This window comes from Urocitellus parryii, chromosome 8 (genome assembly GCF_045843805.1).
Source record: "Urocitellus parryii isolate mUroPar1 chromosome 8, mUroPar1.hap1, whole genome shotgun sequence".
NCBI lineage: Eukaryota > Metazoa > Chordata > Mammalia > Rodentia > Sciuridae > Urocitellus > Urocitellus parryii.
The window spans coordinates 87,666,125-87,689,310 of NC_135538.1; the positions used below are offsets into that span (position 1 = coordinate 87,666,125).

General features: G+C 33.7%; 1 protein-coding gene across 1 annotated transcript in view; it reads right to left on the reverse strand.

Moving 5' to 3' along the window:
• Adgrb3 (adhesion G protein-coupled receptor B3) overlaps positions 1–23,186 on the reverse strand; it is a 671,006-nt gene that overhangs the window by 374,015 nt on the left and 273,805 nt on the right. The window contains exons 5-7 of the mRNA XM_026391342.2: positions 22,682–22,846; positions 5,177–5,341; positions 4,451–4,615 (exon numbers count right to left, since the gene is read on the reverse strand). Coding sequence (XP_026247127.1) covers positions 4,451–4,615; positions 5,177–5,341; positions 22,682–22,846 — 495 coding nt within the window. The remainder of the gene's footprint in view (positions 1–4,450; positions 4,616–5,176; positions 5,342–22,681; positions 22,847–23,186) is intronic.

Here is a 23,186-nt window from a genome sequence, read left to right on the forward strand (position 1 = left end):
TGCACAGTTTTTATCAAACCTGTTCAAATAATACTTAAGTTGTTTTTCCTGCTTCTTCATGGAACAGGAAAAATGAGGACTGGAGAACTGAGAGTTGGATAAGGACTAAACCATCTTTGCCCACACAACTAATTAACTGTCCTACTTTTCTTTTTATGACTGCTGTGAAGAGATCTTATTTTGGTTGAAATGAGTTAGCTGAAAAAACTTAAAATGGATTGTTTGTATTTTCATTATCAACATATTACATTAAAAAACCCCTCATCATTTCTGAAGAAGCATGAATAAAATAGAACTTTGCAATCTCTAACCAAGAGAGGTGAGATGGAGGATTGCATTTCATTTCTCTGTTAGTTTTCACATTATTATTATTATTACTGTTACTACTTTTTTACTATAACAGATCATTGCACCCCAAAGGATGATAAGCAGACCAGCATCCTCAATAATATTTGACATTTTATTAAAAATGCAAATTCTCAAATTCACCCAGACCTGCTGAATCAGAGTCTGTGGAAGTCCATCTTAGGAGTCTGCATTTCAACAACCTTTCAGGGTGATGTTTAAGTATACTAAGGTTCAAAAAGCGTAGCTTTGGAAAATGAGAGTGGGCAATAAAAGAAAAACAAGGGGGTATAAAGTGAGCAAGTTTTGTGATTCCTCCTACTGACGTTCAAAGAAAATTTTCAGAAATTAAATGAAGTTTCTTTTGGTATTTGGAGTAGAAACTTTAAAGTTGCAAAGTAACTTTACAGAGATAAAGAATGGTTAATCCCAGAATGACATTTCTACAAAGTGGGGGATTGGGTGTGTTGGGGGAGCTTACATACATTATATTGCAGGTTGCCAAATTCTAATATAAATGAATACCAATGTTCTAGAAAGGTTTTGTGCTACCAACATTACTGTCCTCCTTTGGTATGAATATTCAGAAATATCCCCCAAATTGCTGCATCTGTGACCCAAGATACTATTTCTATGTACACTTATGATATGGGCTAATTTGCTTCACAAGTTTTTCTGAGCACACTCTGCCTGCAAGTTTTGCTTAACGTTTTCAGACAAAGCAACTGTCATTCCAAGAAGGAGGTTTTATTTATATATTTAAGTGTAATATATTCCTGTAAATGGTAGATTTCTACTCAGTAATTAATGACTAAAAGAGTAATGGAACCTGGAAATCGAGTTGTAGAAATAGTGAGCTATTGCCCTGAGAAAGTGAGTAAGAATGTCCCCAAGAAACCAAAAAGTTAACAGAGGCTAAACCAGCTATAATATTTGCTTGCTAAATAATAGTATCCAGGAAATTATTGGAAAAAAGAAATGAAAAATATCACAACAAAACCGGAGCAAACTACTACCATCCTACCATTTTACTCCTCAGAGTCTGAAGGTGTACAATGACAGTGAGGTAAAAAAGATTATTATTTGGCAAATTTGACCAATTTAAAAATTGAAACCCTTAATTATCTTCCCTGTAGTTATTCTATTTCCCAACTACTAGTGTTTATAAAAATAAAGTTTCCATCCCTAAAATTTCTTATGATGACAATAGAAAAATCTTATTCTTGGTTATGATGTTTGTAAAAATCTTTAGGTTATCCATTTACCCTTAAAGAAAAATCCTAACACTGATGTGCAAATATTTTTATTGTCTACCTTTAGTAGACATTACAGCAGCTTCTAATTAAGTCCAGATGATTAATTATTATTTTCACTGCTTATCTAGACAAAGATGTAAGGGTATTATATCTCCTTCCTGACTACAGAGGGTCTCCTTGCACACTTGATTAATTTGTTTTGCTTTCAGATTAAGTGAAGCATAAAAATAAATAGCAGTTTTGCCCAGGTATCTGAAGAAATATTCACAATGATAATAGTAGAAAAAACTTCTTGTTCTAAAAGGAACATTTGTTGAGGCTTTGTTATTGATGAAAAGACGAAAAATGCCTTAGTAAATGTTTTGGTAATTTGAAAGTTTTCTCCGTTAATATTGTCTATGTACAATTGTGCATCTATAAAATGATTAGAATTGAGAATATTAAGGTCCTACTTACAAAAATGATACAGTGACATAGAAGAAATCAAGGAGGATTAGGATCTCATTTATAGATCAAGTCTACTGTGGAAAACTTAGAAAAACTGTTGTCTTACTAAAATAATATTACTGCACATGAAAAAGTTAGATAAATATAAACAAACTATTTTGATAAAAAATTTTATATTCTCTATAGTGAAATGCATTTTTGAAGTTAGATGTCATATAAAGCTTTTGAGAGACAATGTAATTTGTGTTTACATAAAAGTATCAGATCAGGATGTATTCAAAGGCCTAATGTATATACCTGCATGTGTGTGCATATGTGTTCATGTATGTGTATATATAAATATATATTTGTCCCTGTGAAGCAGTAATTTGTTAATTATTTACCTGATTCAAGAATTTATTTTAATTATGTAACTACATACTTGTAAATAATTTGTTGTTCCTTTCATATATTATCCAAAAGAGTAAAATGAAAATGTTAATAATACTCCAAAATGTATGATGTAATATAAAAGGTATTTTTAATTTTATGTGATTATTTTTCAACTTGCCTTAAATCACAAAAGTCAACAAATAAACTGAGGCAATACAGTACAGTATTTTTCTTGTAAACAGATTTGTAAAATGTTTTCCAAACAGCAGGTGGCAATCTTGGTAAATTCGATTGCACCAGAACCATCTTACCTAGATACATACAGATGAAAGACAGTTTTAAAAGACCTGTTAAGAACTGTATGCTAAGACTGGCTAAGATAACTTCAATACTACAAGAGTATTGTTTAATCATGCTTTATTGTCTAATGAAATTTGTCCCTAGGTGAACTTAAAGTTTTTGTTTAATGCTTCTTTATTTCCAGTAGGAGTCATTTCACAGTGCTAAACTGTGTAAGTATCCTTCACATCAAAATGTCGCATGCTGTTTACTTCTTATCATTCTGAATTCATAAAGCTTTAGAATTAAAAAAACAAAAACAAAAAACAACACTGATCTTAATCCCAAAGAAAACCTACTGACAAATTGCTGCTCTTAAAGTTTAGTTCCTGTTAGTATTCTTGGTGTTGAACTGTGAGAAATGTTTAGAAGTCTAATTATGAAGAAAAGAAAGTTTTGACCCCTAGATATCTCTGAGAGTACTGTGGTTTTTATAAACAGATGCAGTCATGTTCGAGAGAGACAGAAATTCATAGGTTTCTGAACTGAAGAGATCTGCAACTACTTGTACTCACTATATTTTCAGCATCTGTATAGCAGGAGAGACAGATAGCTTCCCCACAGGGACTGGCTACCAATAGAATAAGAGATTCAGATTCTCTAAGTTCAGCCTTCTCCTGTATACCTCACTGTGAAGCACTGTCAAATTTTAAAATTTCATCATATCACATTTTAAGTGTGCTTATAATTTTGCTGATGGCATCATCCTATAAATTATATTTACTGAGTTTTCAACATGCCAATAATATTTTATTGAATGAACATGTGATTTGGAAGAAATATCTCTCTCTCTCTCTCTCTCTCTCTCTCTCTCTCTCTCTCTTTTTGCAAGGTGGCACTGAGGATTTAACCCAGAAGCACTCAACCACTGAGCCACAACCCCAGCACTTTTTATCTTTAATTTCGAGACAGGGTCTCCTTAAACTGCTGAGGCTGCTTTGAACTTGCAATCCTCCTGCCTTAGACTCCTGAGCCACTGGGATTATAGACATGCACCACTATGCCTGGCAGAAATCTTTCTTTATGTAATCTTTAAAAACATATGCTTTATAATCTGGAAAAGTTCTGACCTTCATCCTTTTCTGTGCTTATATGGAAAAATATTCTAATGTAGTAGCACTTCAACTCTTTCACTGGTAATTTAGACTTTATGCTTTCATTTTAGAATATTTTTCTCATAGGAATTTCTTTGTACAGTGGAAATTGGAGAAAGGGGTAGGAACAGAGATGTTCAATGGCATCCATCAAAATGAGGTTCATCAGCAATAGCACATAAAATGTCTGAATTTCAACATCATCTCTTTAGCTTCTCACTGAACTATTTAACATATCTTCTTATTTCTGGTATATATAATATAAGGCAACTTGCTTTGTGTTCTCAGTAAAGGAACATTTCATAAAATGGTAGAAAGATATAAGCTAATTTAAATCATAGTCTTCCATATGGGTACATTTTTATTACCGTATTTTTCAATGTCATTTTGCAACAAATCACTTAAAACCAATAAAATTATTCTATGACACCTCTGGAGGGATTTCCCATATAACAGAGAAAATGTAAATTGCCAGGTTATCATTAGCAGTCTTTAAACTGAGGAAGTACTGTCCTTGACTAATGGCATTATTTTTAATCTTTTGTAAATTTCAGGTTGAAAACTGTTTCCATTGGGATCATTTCTGTTCATTCTTACCAGGGCATCGCTGTTCACTGCATCGTCTCACTTCTTCGCCTGTTCCTTCACATTGCTGTCCTGTGATTGCTGCACCCTGACAAGTCCTTATTCTTCTTTCCCAACCTCCATCACATGATTTAGAACATCCACTCCAATGGCCCCACTGATTCCACTGACCGTTGGCTAAAAGAAATATGTCATGGTCAATGACAGTGCTCTACCACATACTGATTTAGGAATCTGTATATCTCAGAACATTCCAATCCCTTGAATTTTTATTAATCTCCACCATGAACAAACTAGTCAAATATTTGACTTACTGGCCAAATACAGTTCATTGTAATTAGCAAATGGTTATATTAGTGTGTCTGACTTTTGGTGTCTGATGAGTCAGACACACTTACTTGTAAAAGTGTCAGTTCAGTGCTAAACTTTGTTAACTTACTTGGTATTCAATCTCCTGAATTTGTCACTTTACTAACATGGTGTTTAGTAGAATAAACTCTGATATACTGGCTTCGTTTATTAGGAATATAAAAATATCTTATTATTCCATGATTGTCTGGCATGGCTCTGTCAGGTTTTATTTTATTCACTTATTTATTTTATTTTTCATGGTGATGTGGATTACGCTTGGGGCCTCACCCATGCTAGCCAAATATTCTAACACCAAGCTGTAGCCCCAGCCTGGTTCTGCCAGGTTTTATGAATGGCAGGCATTCATTAGATGCAGGACTTACTTACCTGTACACTCAGGGTTATAGCACTCTCTGCTTTCTGCCCATGGCCCTCTGCATTCGGAGCCCCCATGAGCAGCTGCAGTGCACTGCCGGCTTCTCTGCTGGGTCCCATTTGAGCATGTCACTGAGCACTGGCTCCATGAACTCCACTCCTGCCACTGTCCATCAACTATCAAAGCAGAAAGAGAGACATTGTGAGGAGATCTCCCTATTGGGAAGTCTGTACAGAAAGCACACAGTAAAAGTAACCTGAACAATGAATCCCCACCAGTGAATTCTCAGGGAATGCAATGGAAGGTCACACTAACATAAGATTTTACTATTACCCCCCAAAACTATTATTACTTTTTCACTTATATTTTCTTTTATGTATCCCCAGTATCTCTTTTTAAAAATTTTAAAAAATTTGCTCTGATTAATTATACATGACACTAGAATACATGTATGCACTTTGATATATCATACATAAATGGAGTATAATTTTTCATTTTTCTGATTTTACATGTTGTAGAATCACATTGGTCATGCAGTCATATATGCACATAAGGTAATAATGTCTGATTCATTCTACTATCCTTCTTACCTCCATATCCCCTCCCCTCCCTTTACTCCCCTGTACCTAAAGTAACTCTGTTCTTTCCACCCACCCTCCCCTTATTGTGAATTAGCATCTTCATATCAGAGAAAAGATTTGGCCTTGAGTTTTTTGAGATTGGCTTATTTTGCTTAACATAATATTCTCCAGCTCCAACCATTTACCGGCACTAGTATCTCTTTTGATTCACTTATTTCTTCAAAACTATTGATCACTCAAAAATACAAGGTCTTGAGCCCGAACTTAGAGTATCAAAGGTGAAAAATAAATAAATACTAACCAATGCATCAAGAGCTCATATTTTAGAGAGGAATCTCTTAAAAATAAACCATTAATTGCCTGCTAAATAAATCACTGATAATAGTTTGTTGCAAAGCTTGATTTTAGAGCACTATGAGAGAAGGACTAGGAAGTTTTCCTTGACAAACTGAGGTTTCAGGCAAGCCCTGAAGAACAGTGAGAAAATACTTCGGACATGGTTTCTCTACAAAAGGATACACAAACATCTGAGGCAGCAGAAATATGGGCACTTGCAGGAACTGGAATGAGGCCATAGTGAACAGAATCCAGAGAGTCAGGTAAAGAGAGGTGGCAGAGGACAATGGTAAAAGAGCAGAGGCCAAATTCTGCAGGGCTCTTGTCAGCCGTGTTATGAGTTTGGGTTGTTATAATCAGATTAATAAGAAGCCATTGAAGGATGGCATTGATCTAGTGCAGCGTGGAGAAAAAGTTACCCAAGAAATAAGGGAGGGTCTGAGGCAGTGAAGAAGGAGTGTTTGGAGGAAATCAGAAAGCTGCTAGGGAGGAGAGGTGAGAGGAATACCTGAAGGACTGGCCTTGGAAGCAAAAGCAAAGAAACCATCCAAGTCACTTCCAGATATCTGTATCTGATCCTTAGGATCTAATATGGACTGTTAAACTTGACTAGTCTTATCAGACACTGTGATAGGTGTTAATGAGGGAAAGAGGAAGAAAAGCAAATAAATCCCAACCTTAAAAATTTTGCAATTTAATACACTATGCATGTACATAAACAAATAAAAGGTCAAAGGCAAAAACATCTTAACAGGCACATGAAGGATTTAGGCTTTCATAGGATGGATCACATCTGTTTAGGGAGTAATTATATTAGGCTTAGAATAGTGAGATTTGAATAATTTAGAGAAAGGAGACAGCACTGATAAAGGCAAATGCCACAAAATAAAAGAGAAAAAGTAGTCAACAACAAAAAATATTTACCAGGTTAAAATAACTTAATTAGCCTACATGTTATAATGCACTCACATGTGACTACTTTTCCCCCTATCATTCCAGGGTTCTTAGTCAATTTGATTGTAAGTGAAAGAGAATTCACCATAAATCCAAAGTTTTGAGAGAAGCCAATGTTGTTGTGAACATCCAAGCAAATGAGAAAGTCTGGCAGAATATGAGTAAGTACTTTCAACCTAATTCCAAACTTTACATGTTGCTATACTTAATAAATCCTTTGTGAGATTAAAAATTACAAAACTCCAATTTGATCATCCCATTCATGTAATTTTAGCATCTCACTTTATTAAAAGTATCTGATATAATCTTATTGGCTATGTAGTACATTTGCAGGACAAAAGAGAAAATTTTAGTGAATCAATACGACATTATAAATTATCCACTTACCTTCTATTTTGGCTTTAAAGATGAGTGCATTTTTCATTTCAGAATTTGGCTTTTCAAAGATAACACTTATTGAGCTTGCATTATGAACCCTCGCTATTCTAAGCAATCTGAGAAGGGTTTATAAAAATAAGACTTATATCTTGTTCCTTACAATCTGTTTGGCAAAAGAATGCACAAGTATGCACATTTTAGAGGAGGCAAAATGAACAGAGATGAATTTGGTAATGCCAGCCTAATCTAAGTTACTATAAGAAAGAAATGTGTGCTGTCCTTAAATATTCAGATTTGAAGTGACTTTTAAGTATTTTTTAATAGGAATAGTTACACACAAGCAAAGAAAGGAGGATATGTCTTTCTAGCTATGAAGATGTGGAGTCAGGAACGAGCAAATCAAATGCAGACATTGGAGAGAAGTTGGTAGGGAATTATAATTCCTTGAGGAATGAGAAAATACCTTACTAAAAAGAGGTTAGAAAGAGTGAGAACATCTGTTTTTGAAATGTTGTCCTCATCAGGCTTCTTCTGAAGGGTGACTTTGCCTCATCATTAGTAAAAAAGTAAAAATTAAAAAAGCAATTTAAAGACTTTATGTCCATGTATTTACAATATTAGTTGCTCAGTCCTTTCTGACAGTGTACATATTCTATATTTTGGCTTAAGTTCAAAATTGAGTTAATATAGAAACTCAAGGGACATTTGAAGTTAAACACTATCATACAATTTTAAAAAAATGCATCCAAGTTGTGAATGGTTTTGTTCATGAAGTCAGTTACAGGAAAGAAATAACAATGACATCAAAGATGTATCAAGTGGACTCTTTTGCGGTTTTATTTTACACTGAGAACTGGAAGGTCCTTTATTGAACATTAGCTGCACTATTATGAGTGAACTGAATTGACAAAGTATCTTTTTGGACATAGAAAAAAAAAAACAAGAGGAGAAAACCCAATATGAAATGTAATGCAAAAGTTCAATATGTGTTCCTTTAATGTGTCAAGCACAAGTTACTGGAAAAATGGAAAATTGAGATGTCAGAAAAGAGAGAGAGATTATATATACATTATTAAATTCCTTTTAGTACCGTTAGACAGGTTTTATTGTTAAGGTTCTTGCCCATGTCATATCCTAGGAGTTTTCTAAAAATTCATTAATTAGGATGTTTCTTTTAAGGACCTCAGCCCCTGGATGATGGATATAGTAAGGTCATTTTATTAAGTAGGAAAAAAAATGGAGGGTAGTAAGGTTTTAGGGAGGTAGATATTAAGTTCTGTTTTGAACATCTAAAAATTTCCAAGGAGGAAATATGTATTATCTTTCAGAGATAAATATAGAAATATTTGAGAATAAAAACCATTTACCATGTTCCATATCTATAGTTCTTTTTTTTTAATTGCCCCTCATGTAGATATTCTAGGACATGAATGAAGAGCTTTTTATTTTATATCTCATGTTTAACTGGGAAGCCAAAGTGGTGAGGAAGCAGCTCCTTCCACCCTACTCACAGGTCTGGCACGTAGCTAATAGAGACAGTCAATGCCCCCCCCCTTCTCCTACCCCCATATACAGTGTCAGTCCTATGTTTTCAGTTGACCCTTCCATATTTGTAAGAGAGGCCTTCCAGGGTAATTGCAAACCTACTACAAATTTGAAAGAAAACAAAAACAAACCTCAAACTATTGTTCTAAAACTGTAATCTTATTGAAAACTGATTCACAACTTGGTATTTTGTCACAGAAAGAGTTCTCTGATATGTCAGTGTTAAACACTCCCCACATCCTACTGAAATCTCATAAGCACTAATAAATAAAGATTTACTGACAGTTTAGGCTGTGTCTTCTTGGACCTGGGAGGACTGTGGTGACAAAGACCCACTAAGCTCTGCCCTCACAAACATATACTCTGGGTAGATATGTGAGAGACCGATGATAATCATGTAAATAAATAAATCAACACATAAAAGCCTCGGCTAGAGGTGTTAGGAAGAGAATGTGAGGAGGGTACTGTGATAGGAAAATGCTCTGCCAGTCCTCTCTGAGGAGACAGTACCACAGCTGGGTCTGAATCAAAGTCTTGTGGAAAGCTCTGTCCAAGTACAAAGGTGTAAGGTCCCCAAAATTGTGTGTGCTCCAGAAAATAAAGAAGGTTGAGTCCTGTGGAGATCATGACAAGGAGAAAGAGGCAGGAGATGAGCTCAGATGGTGTGCAGAAGCCAGATCTTCAGGGTTCTCTGGCAATGTGACCAAGGAAGAAGTATAGCTATGGTAGGATTTTAGTAGGAAAGTCATAAATTTACATTTTCAAACTTAATTTTTGTCATATCAAGAATGAATTGTATAGGGGCAAGAATGTTTGGAGACACTAAGAAACTACATTGTAGTCCAGATAGGGCTAACGGTGGCTTGAATTGTGATAGCAACATTGGGTGTAGAAAGAAATGGATCAATCTGTGAGAGTTAATGGATTTGGAGCCATATATTTGGTGATAAGGTATAGAAGAGTGGAGTCAGGTTGAGAATGCTATTTAATCAAATACATAAAGGGTGGATCCTTTTATTGTGCTGGATTAGACCAGTGGTTTGAGGGGTTATAAAGCCCTGGAAACCAAATTCTATATTTATGATATTTTGTTTGGAATGCCATTTTAGATATAATACAGGGATTATTATATTGTTTAAAACTGTGCCTCTACTGTTAAAAAATGTTGTATTTTAAAGACATAGTTATGCACTATTTGAAGTAATTCACTTTGTCTTTAAACATTTGCATAGACTGAAATTGAAAGATGCAATAAGATATTCCATGCAAATAGGATCCAAAAGATACACACACACACACACACACACACACACACATTTGGTAGCAGAAATTGAACTCAGGAGTGCTTAACCACTGAGCCACATCCCTAGTCCTTTTTATTTATTCATGTATTTTTATTTTGAGATGGGATTTCACTAAGTTGTTTATGACCTTGCTGAAGTTCTGAGGCTTGCTTTGAATTTGCTATCCTCCTTCTTCATCCTCCCCAGCCACTGGGATTACAGGCATGGACCACCACACCTGGCAGCAATAGGCATATTTATAAACTATAAGAGTTTAAGTCAAAAGCAGCAAAAAGAATCAAGAAAGGTCATTATATAATGATAAAGGGGTCAACTGAGCAAGGGAAAATAATTCTAAATATTAATGCACCCAATATTAGATAACTCAAATAACTGAAACAAATATTATAGACCTAAAATAAGAGATAAACTCCAATGTAATGATGGGGCTTTTATATCCCACTTTGTGCAATGTATAGATAATACAGGTGAGTATCAATAAAGAAACATGAGAGCTAAATTGTACCCTAGATAAGAAGGATAAATAATATCTACAGAACATTGTATCCAACAGCTGCTTAATACCCAGTTTTCTTATCAACATGTGGAACATTCTCAAGGACAGATCATACATAGATAGGTCACAAAACAGGTTTCAAATCTTTAAAAATTGAAATCATATTGAGTATTTTTTTCTAACCACAATGTAATGAAGCTAGAAATCAATAACAAGAAATCTTGTGAAAATTACACAAATATATGGAAATTAAACATCTTCCCCTTGAGCCAGTGAATCAAGGAATAAATCAAGAAGAAAATTTAAAAATTTCTTGAAACAAATGAAAATGAAGAAAGCATACCAAAAGCTATAACAGTTAAAAAAATTATTAAGAGGGAAGTTTATAGCAATTGATACTTACATCAAAAAAAAAAAGAAAGAAAAAAAAAGAAAACCAAACTCAAGTAAACCACTTGTTATTATGTATCAAGGAACTAGAAAAACAAGAACAAACACAATACAAAATTAGTAAAAGAAAAGAAATAATACATATCTGAGCAGAAACAGAAAAAATTACAAAAGAGGTATGAAACAGCCAGTTCTTTGAAAAGATAAATGGAATATATAAACAGTTGGCTAAACAAAGAAAATGAGAAAGAAGATTCAAAGTAATAAAATCAGAGAAGAAAATGTAGACATTACAATAAACATTATAACAGCACAAAAATACAAAGGATCATTAGAAATTACTATGAACAACTATACACCAACAAATTTGATACCCAGAAGAAATGGACAAATTCCTGCATGCATACACCTGATCAAGGTTGAGTCACAAAGGAATGGACAACCTGAACACAACAATAACAAAAAAATACCCTTCAAATAACACTGGACTGCATTGCTGAGTTATACTAAAAGTTAGAGAATAACTACCAATTCTCTCCAAAGAATTGAAGAGGAAGGAATTCTTCTAAACACATTTTATGAAGCTAGAAAAACCTGAAACCAAAACAAAACAAGGAAACAACAAAAATGATGAACATAGAAACAACAGCCCATTAAAAAGATTACTTAATGGGCTCAAGTGAGATTGATCTGGGAGATGCAAATCAATAAGCACAAAACACCACATGCACAGAGTAAAGGACAGAGGCAAAAACTGGATATCCACAGGGAGAAGGATGAAAGTAGACCCCTTATCTCTCACCAGTCACAAAAATCAACTTGTACGACAAATTAAATGCAAAACCTGAAATGATGAAACTACTGGAAGAAAACAGGGAAAACGCTTTAGCACAACAAAATGGACAGGGTATTAAAAATAAGATGCCAATAGCACGGGAAACAAAAGCAAAAGGTGACAAACGGGATTATATTAAACTAAAAACTTTTGGCACAACAAAGGAGATTATCTTCAGGGTGAAGAGACAACTTACAGAACAGAAGAAAATAATTGAGAACTATACAAAAGGTTAATATCAGCTTCTATAAGAAACTCCCAAAACTCAATAGCCAAACAATAACAACAAAAAAAACTTATTTTAAAATTGACAATAGTCCTAAGTAAACATTTCTTCAGAGAAAACATACAAATAGCCAAAATGGTCCATACACACACACACACACACAAATTGTTCAACATCATTGATCATCTTGAAAACACAAATCAAAACCACAATGAAAAATCACCTCAACTTAGTATGAATGTCCATTATTAAAATGATTTGAGATGGACTGGTAGATTAATTCAGTAGTAAAGCATTTGTCTACCATGTACAAGGCTCTGGGTTCAATGGTCAACACTGCAAAAACAAAACAAAAATAAAAACACTAAATGCTGGCAAGGGTGTGGAGAAATGAGACTAGTTGATCATTTTTGGTGGGAATGTAAATTAGTACAGCTACCATGGAAAACAGTATGGATATTCCTCAAAAATTTTAAAATTGAACTACCATATGATCCAGCAATCTCACTGCTGGGTACATGTCCAAGGAAAAGAAAATCAGTATGTTAAGGAAAAATTAGTATCCCTATGTTTATTAGAGCCCTATGCATAATAGTCAAGGAACGGAAACAACTGAGGTATCCATCAATTGATAAATGGATAAAGAATATGTGGCACATATACACAATGAAATACCATTCTACCCCCAAAAGAACAAAATCTTGTTATTTGTGACAACATGAATGAAAATAGAGATTAATATACTAAGTAAAATAAACCAGGCACAGGAAGACAAGTATCACATGATCTTATTTGTGGAATCTAAAAAAGCTAATCCTGTAGAAGGTGAGAGTAGAAGGGTGGTTAGTGGAGACTGGGAAGAGGAGAAGGGAAGGAGGGATGGGAAAAGGTTGATCAACCCCTTCTAGGATCAGTCAGGAGTAAGGAGTGCTTGTGTGCCATTGCACAGTAGGGAGAGTATAGATAGCAACAATGTGCTACATATTTCAAAACTAACAGTGCTTCCAAATTTATTTGAAATGTAACCCCTCATCTCTCCCACTCCCTATGGAACACCATTTGGTAAACACTGCATTTGAGAACATAATTTCTTCCATAATATTCAGCCAGGTCACAATCAACATTTTCATAGCCTGTTTGATTTCTCTTCATTTCCATCACAAGCACTTGAAGTTGGATTTCTATTTTTTTCTTTTTCAGTTTAAAAGCTCCAAATGCCTATTGCTTTATAAGCCGATCTGCAAAGGTGACTAAGAACAGAGAAAAATAAGGCTGTGTTTTGAAGCAGGGAGAATGCTGAGAGATCAGACTGTCACGCCATTATATAATGTGTTTCCTTATGCACCAATGTCACATGAGACAGTTAGTGTTTCATTTTAGCAATATGACAATGCACCAGATTTTCTGGACCCGGAAGAGTTAAAACTGCAAACACAATTTGTTAGGCTTTTGATGTTTACATTGTTGTTTGGACTTGCTCCTGTCATTCATATGGAGCTGCAATTGTGTTCACCTGGAAGAAAAAAATATTTCTGTGGACAAGGCCCAAACTAGATTCTATGGCAATTAAAAAAACATGTTGCTTTTTTCAGTCTATTTTCACATCTTGATCAATAACTGGTGATAAAATAGGATATCTCAGATAATGAAAACCACAAAATAAATAGGTTGTGTGTCTATCCATCGAATCATGCATATTTTGGATAATAAAACTATCATTTCAGCAATTTTTCAAAGTTAAATACTGCTGACTGATTAAGGCAAATATATGGAAGAGATGCGAGGAGAAGAATCCTGGCTACTGGCTTTGAAACATTCTGATTTAGATAAAACAAATTTGGAGAGTTCAAACCTGCACTGAGTTAGGAGTTACCCTGGGATCTGGAAAAACCATCAGACCACAAGGCTTTTTGCTCTGAACATATGCTGAATAAAAAAAATCTGTTTTTTTTCCTTGCTATTTTAAAATAAATTATAAAGGAGAAAATATCAAAATGCAAATATCATTCCTAGAAAGCAAACATGAATATGTAAGCAAGTGACCAGGGTAAGGTTCAAAAGGCTTGTGGATGGGGCGGGACCATGGGCAAGGAAGGGCAAACAAAAACAATTAAAAGACTGAGTAGCAAAATGAACTAAGCTAAAGTTACAAATGATTTTTAAAAATCTTATCAGCTAAGAATTAAAAGATGACTAGAGTAATGATAAAAATCTAAAATGAAAGAAAACAAATATAATTGACATACAGCAAACTAGAAAGTTAAGAGGATAAGACCCAAATCAATTAAAGAACAGGTTAATGAGGCAGTATTTGAGTTGGAAATTATAACATTCTCACTACAGACAACTGTGGACCTTTGAACGAAGGTCAGGCAAATGTTTAGCATCTTCCCACTGACAGTCTTCACCAGCAGGGCTCCCTGCCGAGCTACAACTGGAAGGTCATCCTCTTATAAAGGCTGAGGATAGAATTTTTAGGTCAGCAAGAGACTGAAATCTCTTGCTTTAGATAATAGAGATATTTGGATCAAAGGATGCTCCTGAGGACTTACCCTTGGGTGATTCTTCCTCTCTCAGGGTTTATAGGAGTATGCAAATGTACTTGGAAACTACAACCCAACACATTTCCTCTAGTGGGGAGCCTGGAAACTTCTCAAATATATAGGACAGCCAGGATGACATTGTTCAGCCCAAGGAAAACACAGGCCCATAGGTAAGTACTGCTCCCTACTACAAACCAGAGAGATCTCTTTGAATGTATGATCATGGCTGTAGAACTCTAAAATTATATAATATCTTGAGTTTATCTGACCTATTTTTTTCCAAAATTTCTTTTTTAATTAAATTATTTATTTATTCTAGTTTGTTACATGTGATGTCAGAATGCAATTCATTTCATATTACACATACAGTGCATAAATTTTCAAGTCACTGATTGTACACAAATATTTTCACAACATTCGTGTTTTCATGCATGCACTTAGGGTAATGATGTCTAACCCATTCCACCATCATTCCTACCACTTTGCCCCCTCCCTTCCCCTCCCTCCCCTTTACCCTATCTAAAGTTCCTCTATTTCTTTCATGCGACCCCCCATGACCATTATGAGTCAGCACCCTCATACCAAAGAAAACATTTGGTCTTTGGTTTCTTGGGATTGGCTTACTTCACTTAGCATTATATTCTCCAACTCTATCCATTTACTTGAAAATGTTATGATTTTATTCTCTTTTAATACTGAGTAATTTCCAATTGTGTATATATACCATAGTTTCTTTATCCATTCATCTACTGAAGGGCATCTAGGTTGGTTCCACAATTTAGCTATTGTAAATTGTGCTGCTATAAATGTTGATATGGCTGTGTCCCTGTAGTATTCTGTTTTTAAGTCCTTTGGGTATAAACCAAGGAGCGGAATGGCTGGATCCATTCCAAGTTTTCCAAGGATTCTCCATACTGCTTTCCAGATTGGCTGCACCAATTTGCAGTTGCACCAGCAATATATGAGTGTGCCTTTTCCCCCACATCCTCACCAACATTTATTGTTGTTTGTATTCTTGATAGCTGCCATTCTGACTGGAGTGAGATAAAATCTTAGAGTAGTTTTGATTTACATTTCTCTAATTGCTAGAGATGTTGAACATCTCTTCATATGTTTGTTGATTGATTGAATATCCTCTTTTGAGAAGTCTCTTCAGTTCTCTGGCCCAATTATTGACTGAGTTATTTGGTATTTTTGGTGTTAAGGTTTATGAGTTCTTTATATATTCTAGAGATCAGTGTCCTATCTGGAGTGGTGGGGTGGTTTACCTAGTTTCTCTTTCAGAGGTTTGTCATTGATGTACAGAAATGCCTTTGACTTATGGGTGTTGATTTTTATATCCAGCTACTTTGCTGAATTCATTTATTAGTTTTAGGAGATTTCTGGTGAAATGTTTTGGGTCTTCTAGGTATAGAATCACATCATCTGAAAATAGTGATAATTTGAGTTCTTCTTTTCCTATCTATATCCCTTTACTTTCTTTAGTCTGTCTGATTGTTCTGGCTAGAGTTTTAAGAACTATGTTAAATAGAAGTGGTGACAGAGGACATCCCTGTCTTGTTCCAGTTTTTAGAGGGAATGTTTCCAATTTTTCTCCATTTAGAATGATGTTGGCCTAGGACTTAGCATAGATAGCCTTTACAATGTTGTGGTATGTTCCTGATATCCCTAGTTTTTCTAGTGTTTTGAACATGAAGGAATGCATATGTTATGCCACAAAGCAAATCTTAGTAAATACAAAAAAAAGCAGAGATACTACCCTACATTCTATCTGACCACAAAGGAATGAAATTAGAAATCAATGATAAAATAAAAAATAAAAGATACTCCAACACCTGGAAACTAAATAATATGCTACTGAATGAACAATGGGTTGCAAAAAATATCAAAGAGGAGATAAAAAAAAATTCTTAGAGGTAAATGAGAACACTGATAGAACATACTGAAATCTATGGACACTATGAAGGCAATTCTAAGAGGAAAGTTCACTGCATGGAGTTCATTCCTTAGAAGAAGAAAAAGTCAACAAATAGATGACCTAACATTACTTCTCAGAGCCCTAGAAAAGAAGAGAAAATCAGCCTAAAAAGCAGTAGAAGACAGGAAATAATTAAAATCAGAGCTGAAACGAATGAAATTAAACCATAAGAAATGATTCACACAATTGACAAAACAAAAAGTTGGTTCTTTTAAAAATTAAATAAAATTGATAAACCATTAGCTATGCTAATGAAGAGAAGGAGAAAGAAAACTCAAATTACTAACATCCATGATGAAAAAAGAAATATTATGATGGACACTACAGAAATATAGAAGATAATTAGAAATTGTTTTGAAAATTTGTAGCCCAATAAAATAGAAAATATCAAAGGTATCAACAAATTTCTAGAGGCATATGATATGCCCAAATTAAATCAGGATGATATACACAATTTAAAAAGATCAATTTCAAGCAAGGAAATAGAGGACACCATCAGAAGCCTACCAACCAAGAAAAGCCCAGAACTGGATGATTATACAGCTGAGTTCCACAAGACCTTTAAAGAATAACTAACACCAATACTTCTCAAACTATTTCATGAAAATACATTCTATGAGGCCAATATCACCCTGATTCCAAAACCAGACAAAGACATGTCAAAGAAAGAAAACTTCAGACCAATATCTCTAATGAACATAGATGCAAAAATTCTCAATAAAATTCTGGCAAATCGAATACAAAAACATATCAAAAAGATAGTGCACCATGATCAAGTAGGGTTCATCCAGGGATGAAAGGTTGTTTCAACATGTGGAAATCAGTAAATGTAATTCATCACATCAATAGACTTAAAGATAAAAATCATATGATCATCTCAATAGATGCAAAATTTCTTAATATTAAAGTAATATCCTTATATAAATATTGACAAATATCCTCTACTTTATATTTTTATATAGTTTTCAAGATACATCCAGGTAATTATAATCATATCTCAATCAATCCCAATGACGTGAAAAGATAATGAATACTGGCTCCATTTTATAAATAGGAAAGTTGAGGAATGAATAGATAAATAAGTTGTTTAAATTTAGTATTAGCAGAAAGACTTAATCCATGTGTTCTAAATTCCAGATCACTTTATTTCACACTAAATCAGATAATTAGACTTATTTATACATATTTCAATAAATAAATAAAATTACTTATCTGCTAATTTATTTCTTTCATCATTTATTTTCGATTTTATCTGTCACTCATTTTTTTTTACTCATTTTCTCTGTTTTATTTGCACTCTACTACATGAATAGGTATCATGTTGAGAAATGAAAAAAACTGAAACATTAATGAGGATCCAACCGGAATAATGGGGTTTTCTAATGTTCAACTACTCACAAGGAAAATTTTACTTACATAGCAATTTACTATAAAGGAAACTTGAGGTTTTGAACTGAGAACTTAAGCTTTTGAGTTTTCTTATGTGTTTAGTTTTGGAAAAGTTTATTTAAGTATTATTTTCAGGATATATATATATCTATATAATTTTAATGGTGAGCAAACTAGAAAAACTCAAACATTCCATTATGACTGATGCTCTTCTCCAGTTAAACATCAGGGAAAGTAAGAGACATCCAAAGTGAGCAGAGCATGGTAGGAGAATAGTCACTATGAAGGGACACTAGGGATTGGTTTGACATAGCTGACATCTCTGATCTTCATAGCGTGTCTGGTACTTACAGTAGGACTCATGTTATTTCCCTGGACCCAAGACATCTATGAGAACATCAATATCAGACACATTCACTTCAGAGACAAAAACAAGGTCACAGTACAATCTACAAAGCACCAGAGCTAAAATGAGTGGATGCTACTTCTTTACCAATTATAGTCTTCCTTTTTTTAAGACAATTTATCAATATAGCCCATCATAGACTTGTAGACTTGTTCTTCCTTCATAACCACAGCCAACCCAGAACAATGTTCCTGACTCTCCCAGAAAGCACCTAACTGTGTAAACCAAAGTCTTTTCTTAAGGCTCTTAACTTTTCTTTTCTTAACCCTTTGTGAGATGCCTCACAGTTCTCCTTGTTAGTGTTTTCTCATGGCTGAAGATAACAAACTTAGCTTATGAGCCTGGTGGACATTGGCTCAAAGGCACTGATATAATACAAGTAATAATAATTTAAGTGTTTTCAGTTTATGAAGCACTTCACATAGTTCTCCTAATAGTCCTGTGAAGTAGATATTGCTAACATCCACATTTTAAAGATGAAGAAACTATGGATCAGAGGAGTGTCACAATTATATTATGAGTTAAAAATCTAAATTTAAATGTGTCCTTTGGTGAAATCCAAGATCCTTCTATAATACCACATTAATATATTACTAAATAGATGTAGAAGATATCCTTTAAAAATTGGGATGAGTACTAGAAATTCAGATATTTGAATGTTAAAAAAAATCTATTCACTAGTAATTTATTAGATATTACTAGGTACAAAGTTCAATGGAAAAATAAGTAGGAAATAGGAGAGGGGCTCCTTTTACTCAAATATACCAATTTAAACCATTCTAAACTCAATATTTAATTAGTAACTACAATGAAAATTCAGAGAAAATTAAAAAAAATAGATTTTACTGAACTTTAAGTTTGGTGAGATAAGAGAAACAGACCCCAAAGACTATTAAACACATACACACACACACACACACACACACACACACACACTTCAGTAATATTCATGTTACTTAGTAGTATAGATGACAAAAGTAGGAAATGGAGATCACATTGTATTTATGAGAAAGTGAATGAATAATAGTGAATTCCTGTTGTTACCCCATACTCTGTGCTGCTGATGTCCTTCCCCATCAATATGAACCCCTGTTCTCAGACATGGTATATATTGAAACTATTAGTTTCAATTAGCAATTATTAATTGCTAATTATCAAATTAGGAATGTAATTACAAAAAATTAGGAAATGCCATGTCTTTCTTTCCTTTCTTTTGTCTCTGTTTATATCGATCCCAAGAAGATGGTTTTCACTCTAACAGAAGTGGGAGAAGGTTGGATATTGACTAAGAAAAGTATCTGGTAGGACATTATCTATTCATACATAAATAGAAAATTATACACACAAAAAATTCACTATTGAATGTGAACAATACACTCATCCCTATATGGTGTTTACTTCATTGTAGGGGTTATGCCTGTTTCTTAAAGCAAGATTCTGGAATGCTGTTGTAGCACAATCTCACAGTAAACTGGCACTGCCCTTACTACAATTCACATTGCCAAATCTTAAAAGATTTAGTGATGAGTACTGATGCAATTTGTGGTTTTTGCCATCTTCTTCTTGTCTGCACTTCATACTAGGTCCAATCAAAAAACAGCTAGTGTGGGACTTAACCTACTTTTTCACTACTGAAACACAACCTGTCATAGCTTAATCCCATAAGAGGACATCTAAGAAATAGGTAGCATGGCTAGAAGAAATGTTAACCAAATCACTGAATCTTCAAATAATCACTTTTCACCCAGGCTGAAGTACTTACATATAATTTCAAAACTGCATTCAGCTTTTCATATTCTTATGACTGAATCTACATAAGAGATTGTAAATTTTTGAGATAAGGAATTATATTCTCAGTAGTCTTATACCTAGTTGATGATTAATGATGGTTTTATAATCCCTGAAGGTATAATCAGTGAGTTTAGCTATAAGACAATTAGTTCTAAGGGGAATTGCTCATGTTTGCACAAAATACATCTTACATATTTATAAATAATAATACACAAATATTTTGGCAGAATATGAAAGTATTTTTTAAAATCTCAATTATTAGAGTTTCCTTTCATATCAGAAATAAATTAAGAATATAACATGATAAAAGTTTTACATCTTTTATTGTATAACTAAATTTAAGAATCAACCTAACAGGAGAAAGAAATAACTCATGATGAATTTAAGTACACAGAGATGGACCTATAATGCTCACTTATGAAAGAATACTGGATGGGCCAGATTTACAAATAACATAAAAGCATAATGTCCTGAAATGAACTACATGAAATTAAGTAATTTGGTTTTAGCTGTCTTAGAGCCATCCCAAGGATAGTATAACACCATTAAACACCAGCCAGCTCAAAAACACAAATGGTTACTACTTGAATGATAGAGCTACAACTATATCAATGTAGGAAAATGAGTCTTCACATCTGATTTCTCACAATATAGCCTCCTTATACCCTAATGTCCAAGTGTTTTATTCCTGAAAGTGTTCTTCATGGAAAGTAGATTATGAGAAAATTGGATTATAATATTTTAACTGATTAATGATACTATATCTTTGTATACTCGTGGACCAACTGAGATAAAAAATAGTAATAAAAATCAAAGTATTAACAAGTTCTTTAGTTATCTATTACTTTTTATTTACCAAAATTTATTTTTTCATACACCATAAACAAATAAGAGTGAACTATATTTGATTCTCCATTAATGTCACTGAACAGCACTATACATTTTACAAATTCAAAACTTTGAATAAACTTTCCCAAACCCTTAGAGAAAAGATAGGATATGAATGTGTATGCGTGTGTGTGCCCATCTACGCATTTATATATAGAAAGAATAAAACCGATCCAATGAACTGATATTCTGTGAGTAATTTACAAACAAGTAATCATAACTTTCATTTCCCAATACCATAATTACAAGGCTATTGGCTTATATGGATTATATTCATAACTCATATTTATAATGTCCTGTTCAATAAAATTCCTTTATCCCTAACTGTATGCCATTAAGTATAAGAATTTAGTAGTTCTTCTCTGAAGTAATGGGGAGAATTTAGCTTGTTATTTGAGTGTTTATATAGTTTTTCAAATCTTCAAATGTTTTAGATAGTTAAAATTTCAGAAATTTGAAGCACTGTCTCATACCATAAGATATTGATTTGGGGGAGTTTAGAGTGTAAATGGGACTGAATGTGAGATGGATAATGGGACTGATGTGAGATGGACCCAACATAACTGAGATTCTGGGTATGTTGTTTGCATATGCAGAAGATGTGACCAAACAGAAAATCTCCCAAAGAGTTAATGAATGAATTTTTATAGTCATTTGTCATTCTTGATAGCTTTTGCCAAACATCATTCATATCTACCTTTTTCTGGGAGAATCTGTCATTTTTGTGTATGCATTCCTCCCCGCTCCCAAATTGTGAGCCTCTTGAAGATAGAGATCAGTTCTATTCATTTTGGACATATTTATGTTTGAATGTGTGAATAATCTAAATAATAGTGTTATGAAAACTTCTCTGTGTCATAATTGATGAAATTAATAAAGATAGAATAGATTTGAAACAGAAAAGTTTAACACAACATAAATATGTTCCAAGAACAGAATATACAGTCTTCCATAACCACATAAATATTATATATCATTTATGATTAATCATTTTATGCAGCCAGCAGTAGATCTGAAAAGTCCAACATCCTACCAAGTATCTGTCATTTTCACACACAGTGGCAATTCCCTTCCTTAATTGAATGAGCATGAAGGAATGACAGAGGGAGAACCACCACTAAATAAAATCTTTCTAGTTATCATATGAGAGTAACAATCAATTTCAAGATCTTAGGAATTCTTGAAATTTTCTTAGAAGGGGAAATCCAGTGTAGATAAAACTCATTGGAAAACATTAATATACACATTTATAGAAATCCAATAAAGGTGAATCTTGATTCATACTCACTCAAGAAAATATATATTGTTATAAATGGTAGAGTCTGGGAAGGTAACCAATTTGGGTCAAGAAACAATAACCAGGGAGCACATTTTCCAATGTGACTAAAAGAGTTCTATTCTTTTATATCCAATGTACACTAGGAACTGTATATAAAGCATATAAATGCAAAGTTCACCAAATGCAAATATGCTCACCTGGACAGAGGGCGATATTACAAGGCTTATGATGTGTTTCTGGTCCTTCACAGGGCCTCCCTCCATACTGGGGAGGTGTGCATGATCTTGTTCTTGTTCTTTGGCCTCGACCACATGTAAATGAGCATAAACTCCATGGTGACCATTCCTCCCAAACTCCATGTACTGTAATAAAGCAAAGAAGCTTCAATAACCAAACTAGATGGTAAAGCCCAAGATTATTTTCTGTATAATTAAGAAAAAAACTCATTGAATAAAGTATGAGGATACTTTTAAAATTTAGTTGCAATAGCAGTCTTATTTTCCATAAAATTGAAAATTTAATTTAAAATCCATTATAATAATATTAAACTGTATGTGCTTCTTTCTACATTTGTAGTTATGGCTCATGTCAAAAAGCTTAAAAATTCCTTGTGGCTCTCTCTCCCTCTTCATAAAACACAAGTTATTTTTAAGTCAAAATAAGATTAACTAAGGTAGAATATAGAAAACTAAATTTCTAATA